Source organism: Aptenodytes forsteri, unplaced genomic scaffold (assembly GCF_000699145.1).
Source record: "Aptenodytes forsteri isolate BGI_AS27 unplaced genomic scaffold, ASM69914v1 Scaffold471, whole genome shotgun sequence".
NCBI lineage: Eukaryota > Metazoa > Chordata > Aves > Sphenisciformes > Spheniscidae > Aptenodytes > Aptenodytes forsteri.
Window position 1 is genome coordinate 1,273,954 of NW_008795862.1, and position 6,074 is coordinate 1,280,027.

Genomic DNA, 6,074 nt, shown 5'->3' on the forward strand with positions numbered 1-6,074 from the left:
CGTCGCGGGGTAGGCTCGCTGGCCGGTGGGGAAGGTGAGGGCAGGGCTGGGGGGCTCGGAGTGGGGCCAGGGAGGGGGGGACATGGGGGTCGGGGCATGTCCCTGCCTGCAGCCATGGCCTGCCCACCCCGGGGTGGAGAGCCGGCAGCGGGACGGCAGCGGCAGGGCTTGCACAACTCTCGAGCGACGATGGCCGCCTGCCCCGCAGGCCAGCACCATGATGCCATCGGGCCGAATCCTGCCACCGCTGCTGCTGCTGCTGCTGCTGCCACTCGGCCCCGCCGCGCCGTGCTCCCCCCAACCCAATGCCACCCATTTCATCTGCACGGAGCCCACCCTGAGCACCTTCCCCTCCGGGCTGCCCACCACCACCCTGGCCATCTCGGTGGAGTTCACGGCACTGGCCGCCCTCCTCCCCACCGCCCTGGCCGGGCTGCCCCAGCTGCAGGAGCTCCATCTCTCCTCCAACCGCCTTACAACCCTCCCCGAAGCCCTCCTGCGCCCCGTGCCCACCCTGCGCGTCCTCGACCTGACGGACAACCTCCTGGCCGACCTCCCCGCTGGCATCTTCACCGGCACCGGCCACCTCCAGCACTTGGTGCTGCAGGGGAACCTGCTGCAGGCGCTGCAGCCCGCCTGGTTCCAGCACCTTCCCCAGCTGCACTGGCTCAACCTGGCTGCCAACGCGTTGGCGGAGGTGCCGCCCGCCGGGAGCTGCCCAGCCGTTTTCCACGCGCTGCATTCCCTGCGTAGCCTGGATCTGTCCCGCAACCGCCTGGCATCGCTGGCGCCGGGCGCGCTGGCCGGGCTGCGGGCGCTGCAGGGGCTGGGCCTGGAGGGGAACCGGCTGGGCACGCTGCCGCCCACCACCTTCGTGCCCGTGCCTGCCCTGCGCTTCCTCTTCCTCCAGGGTAACGAGCTGCGGGCACTGCCCGCCGGCATCTTCGTCCCCCTGCGTCATCTCCGCGTCCTCGACCTGGCACATAACCGGCTGCGGGCACTGGAGCTGCCCCTCCGGTCCCCCGGCCCCGCGTTGGACCTCGACATCTCGGGCAACCCCTGGGTCTGCGAGCGCCCGCTGCTGGCGCTGCTGCGGCGTGCGGCCCCACGGCTCACCACCACCCACGACACCCTCTGCGCCAGCCCCATGCGCTACCGGGGACAGGAGGTGGCTGCCGTGAGCCAGGCTGGGGACACGGGCTGTGAGACCAAGGGGGACGGCCAGCGCCTGCCGGACCCCTAGGCAAGTGGCTTGGTGTCACCTCAGGTACCTGGGCATGTCACCTCCCTCCCTGCCACTCTGTCCCCAGCTGAGACGAGCTCTCCTGGGGAAACTGAGGCAGGGAGAGCAGGGCTGCAGCTGTCCCCAGCCCAAAGGCCCCTGTCCCCATCCCGTGATGCCCATCCCAGTGGCCCCCAGCCCCATCCCCCCGGCTCAGGCTGTCCCACCTCCCTGTCCCCATCCTGCCTGACACATGTCCCTGTCCCCATCCCACAAAGGCACATTAAACGGTGTCACTTGGAGCCTTCACCTACTTTCTCCTGTGTGTCATCCTGTGAAGTCCCCAGGGATTAGGCAGTGACGGGCACCATGTCCCCCGGCCGTGCCCATCCCGTACCTGCTGTGTCCCCTGCCCGTGCCCCTTCCTGTCCAGGCCAGCCTGCTCCCCCACAGAGGATTGCCCACCACCCTCTCCCACCCTCCGGCGTTGCTCACCGCTGGGTGACACTGCTGTCCCCTGGCCTGAGCACCCACAGGGGCTGGGGAAGGCCTGGGACCCTGTGGGGCTCTCCTTGGCATGGGGACACCTGGCTTGGGGACGTTTGGTATGGAGATGCTTGGCATGGGGACACCTGGTGTTGGGTCACTTGGTATGGGGACACATGTCCAAGGGGCTACTTGGTATGGAGACGTCTGGCATGGGGACACCTGGTGTTGGGTCACTTGGTATGGGGACACATGTCCAAGGGGCTACTTGGTATGGAGACGTCTGGCATGGGGACACCTGGTGTTGGGTCACTTGGTATGGGGACACATGTCCAAGGGGCTACTTGGTATGGAGACGTCTGGCATGGGGACACCTGGGGCGGGGACACGTGGCAAGGGGACACTTGGCGTGGGGACACCTGGCATGGGGACACCTGGTGTTGGGTCACTTGGTATGGGGACACATGTCCAAGGGGCTACTTGGTATGGAGACGTCTGGCATGGGGACACCTGGGGCGGGGACACGTGGCAAGGGGACACTTGGCGTGGGGACACCTGGCATGGGGACCCTTGGTGTGGGGACACTTGGTGTGGGGACACACAGCATGGGGACGCTTGGCACGGAGGTGCCTGGTATAGGGACATATGTCAAGGGGACACTCGGTATGGAGACGTTTGGCATGGAGACACTTGGTGTGGGGACACCTGGTGTGGGGACACCTGGCGTGGGGACCCTTGGTGTGGGGACACTTGGCGTGGGGACACCTGGCATGGGGACATCTGGCAAGGGGACACCTGGCATGGGGACACCTGGTGTTGGGTCACTTGGTATGGGGACACATGTCCAAGGGGCTACTTGGTATGGAGACGTCTGGCATGGGGACACCTGGTGTTGGGTCACTTGGTATGGGGACACATGTCCAAGGGGCTACTTGGTATGGAGACGTCTGGCATGGGGACACCTGGGGCGGGGACACGTGGCAAGGGGACACTTGGCGTGGGGACACCTGGCATGGGGACACCTGGTGTTGGGTCACTTGGTATGGGGACACATGTCCAAGGGGCTACTTGGTATGGAGACGTCTGGCATGGGGACACCTGGGGCGGGGACACGTGGCAAGGGGACACTTGGCGTGGGGACACCTGGCATGGGGACACCTGGGGCGGGGACACGTGGCAAGGGGACACTTGGCGTGGGGACACCTGGCATGGGGACATCTGGCAAGGGGACACCTGGCATGGGGACATCTGGCAAGGGGACACCTGGCATGGGGACCCTTGGTGTGGGGACACTTGGCGTGGGGACACCTGGCATGGGGACCCTTGGTGTGGGGACACTTGGCGTGGGGACACCTGGCATGGGGACATCTGGCAAGGGGACACCTGGCATGGGGACCCTTGGTGTGGGGACACTTGGCGTGGGGACACCTGGCATGGGGACCCTTGGTGTGGGGACACTTGGTGTGGGGACACTTGGTGTGGGGACACCTGGCGTGGGGACCCTTGGTGTGGGGACACTTGGCGTGGGGACACCTGGCATGGGGACACCTGGGGCGGGGACACGTGGCAAGGGGACACTTGGCGTGGGGACACCTGGCATGGGGACACCTGGTGTTGGGTCACTTGGTATGGGGACACATGTCCAAGGGGCTACTTGGTATGGAGACGTCTGGCATGGGGACACCTGGGGCGGGGACACGTGGCAAGGGGACACTTGGCGTGGGGACACCTGGCATGGGGACCCTTGGTGTGGGGACACTTGGCGTGGGGACACCTGGCATGGGGACCCTTGGTGTGGGGACACTTGGTGTGGGGACACCTGGCGTGGGGACCCTTGGTGTGGGGACACTTGGCGTGGGGACACCTGGCATGGGGACCCTTGGTGTGGGGACACTTGGTGTGGGGACACACAGCACGGGGACGCTTGGCACGGAGGTGCCTGGTATAGGGACATATGTCAAGGGGACACTCGGTATGGAGACGTTTGGCATGGAGACACTTGGTGTGGGGACACTTGGCGTGGGGACACCTGGCATGGGGACACCTGGGGCGGGGACACGTGGCAAGGGGACACTTGGCGTGGGGACACCTGGCATGGGGACATCTGGCAAGGGGACACCTGGCATGGGGACACCTGGGGCGGGGACACGTGGCAAGGGGACACTTGGCGTGGGGACACCTGGCATGGGGACCCTTGGTGTGGGGACACTTGGTGTGGGGACACACAGCACGGGGACGCTTGGCACGGAGGTGCCTGGTATAGGGACATATGTCAAGGGGACACTCGGTATGGAGACGTTTGGCATGGAGACACTTGGTGTGGGGACACACAGCACGGGGACGCTTGGCACGGAGGTGCCTGGTATAGGGACATATGTCAAGGGGACACTCGGTATGGAGACGTTTGGCATGGAGACACTTGGTGTGGGGACACACAGCACGGGGACGCTTGGCACGGAGGTGCCTGGTATAGGGACATATGTCAAGGGGACACTCGGTATGGAGACGTTTGGCATGGAGACACTTGGTGTGGGGACACCTGGCGTGGGGACCCTTGGTGTGGGGACACTTGGCGTGGGGACACCTGGCATGGGGACACCTGGTGTTGGGTCACTTGGTATGGGGACACATGTCCAAGGGGCTACTTGGTATGGAGACGTCTGGCATGGGGACACCTGGTGTTGGGTCACTTGGTATGGGGACACATGTCCAAGGGGCTACTTGGTATGGAGACGTCTGGCATGGGGACACCTGGGGCGGGGACACGTGGCAAGGGGACACTTGGCGTGGGGACACCTGGCATGGGGACACCTGGGGCGGGGACACGTGGCAAGGGGACACTTGGCGTGGGGACACCTGGCATGGGGACACCTGGTGTTGGGTCACTTGGTATGGGGACACATGTCCAAGGGGCTACTTGGTATGGAGACGTCTGGCATGGGGACACCTGGTGTTGGGTCACTTGGTATGGGGACACATGTCCAAGGGGCTACTTGGTATGGAGACGTCTGGCATGGGGACACCTGGTGTTGGGTCACTTGGTATGGGGACACATGTCCAAGGGGCTACTTGGTATGGAGACGTCTGGCATGGGGACACCTGGGGCGGGGACACGTGGCAAGGGGACACTTGGCGTGGGGACACCTGGCATGGGGACCCTTGGTGTGGGGACACTTGGTGTGGGGACACCTGGCGTGGGGACCCTTGGTGTGGGGACACTTGGTGTGGGGACACACAGCATGGGGACGCTTGGCACGGAGGTGCCTGGTATAGGGACATATGTCAAGGGGACACTCGGTATGGAGACGTTTGGCATGGAGACACTTGGTGTGGGGACACTTGGTGTGGGGACACCTGGCGTGGGGACCCTTGGTGTGGGGACACTTGGTGTGGGGACACACAGCACGGGGACGCTTGGCACGGAGGTGCCTGGTATAGGGACATATGTCAAGGGGACACTCGGTATGGAGACGTTTGGCATGGAGACACTTGGTGTGGGGACACTTGGTGTGGGGACACTTGGTGTGGGGACACACAGCACGGGGACGCTTGGCACGGAGGTGCCTGGTATAGGGACATATGTCAAGGGGACACTCGGTATGGAGACGTTTGGCATGGAGACACTTGGTGTGGGGACACCTGGTGTGGGGACACCTGGCGTGGGGACCCTTGGTGTGGGGACACTTGGTGTGGGGACACCTGGTGTGGGGACACCTGGCGTGGGGACCCTTGGTGTGGGGACACTTGGCGTGGGGACACCTGGCATGGGGACCCTTGGTGTGGGGACACTTGGTGTGGGGACACCTGGCGTGGGGACCCTTGGTGTGGGGACACTTGGCGTGGGGACACCTGGCATGGGGACATCTGGCAAGGGGACACCTGGCATGGGGACACCTGGTGTTGGGTCACTTGGTATGGGGACACATGTCCAAGGGGCTACTTGGTATGGAGACGTCTGGCATGGGGACACCTGGGGCGGGGACACGTGGCAAGGGGACACTTGGCGTGGGGACACCTGGCATGGGGACCCTTGGTGTGGGGACACTTGGCGTGGGGACACCTGGCATGGGGACCCTTGGTGTGGGGACACTTGGCGTGGGGACACCTGGCATGGGGACATCTGGCAAGGGGACACCTGGCATGGGGACCCTTGGTGTGGGGACACTTGGTGTGGGGACACACAGCACGGGGACGCTTGGCACGGAGGTGCCTGGTATAGGGACATATGTCAAGGGGACACTCGGTATGGAGACGTTTGGCATGGAGACACTTGGTGTGGGGACACTTAGTGTGGGGACACCTGGGGTGGGGACACCTGGCATGAGGACACTTGGTGTGGGGACACCTGGCATGAGGACACTTGGCG

General features: G+C 64.7%; 2 protein-coding genes across 2 annotated transcripts in view; both read left to right on the forward strand.

Moving 5' to 3' along the window:
• Window position 1: 1 nt before the first annotated feature.
• Window positions 2-1,531, forward strand: LRG1 (leucine rich alpha-2-glycoprotein 1). Its single transcript, XM_009284054.1, has 2 exons — window positions 2-34; window positions 209-1,531. The coding sequence occupies exon 2, from the start codon at window positions 218-220 to the stop codon at window positions 1,241-1,243; it is 1,026 nt and encodes a 341-aa protein (XP_009282329.1). The 5' UTR covers window positions 2-34; window positions 209-217; the 3' UTR covers window positions 1,244-1,531.
• Window positions 1,532-4,102: 2,571 nt separating this feature from the next.
• Window positions 4,103-6,074, forward strand: part of PLIN4 (perilipin 4) — a 10,617-nt gene continuing 8,645 nt past the window's right edge. The window contains exon 1 of the mRNA XM_019473326.1: window positions 4,103-4,205. Within this exon, the coding sequence (XP_019328871.1) occupies window positions 4,103-4,205 (103 nt within the window). The remainder of the gene's footprint in view (window positions 4,206-6,074) is intronic.

What these genes read in the sequence shown, in the direction of transcription:
- LRG1 (XM_009284054.1), top strand. Translation starts at nt 218, where the DNA reads ATGATGCCATCGGGCCGAATCCTGCCACCGCTGCTGCTGCTGCTGCTG.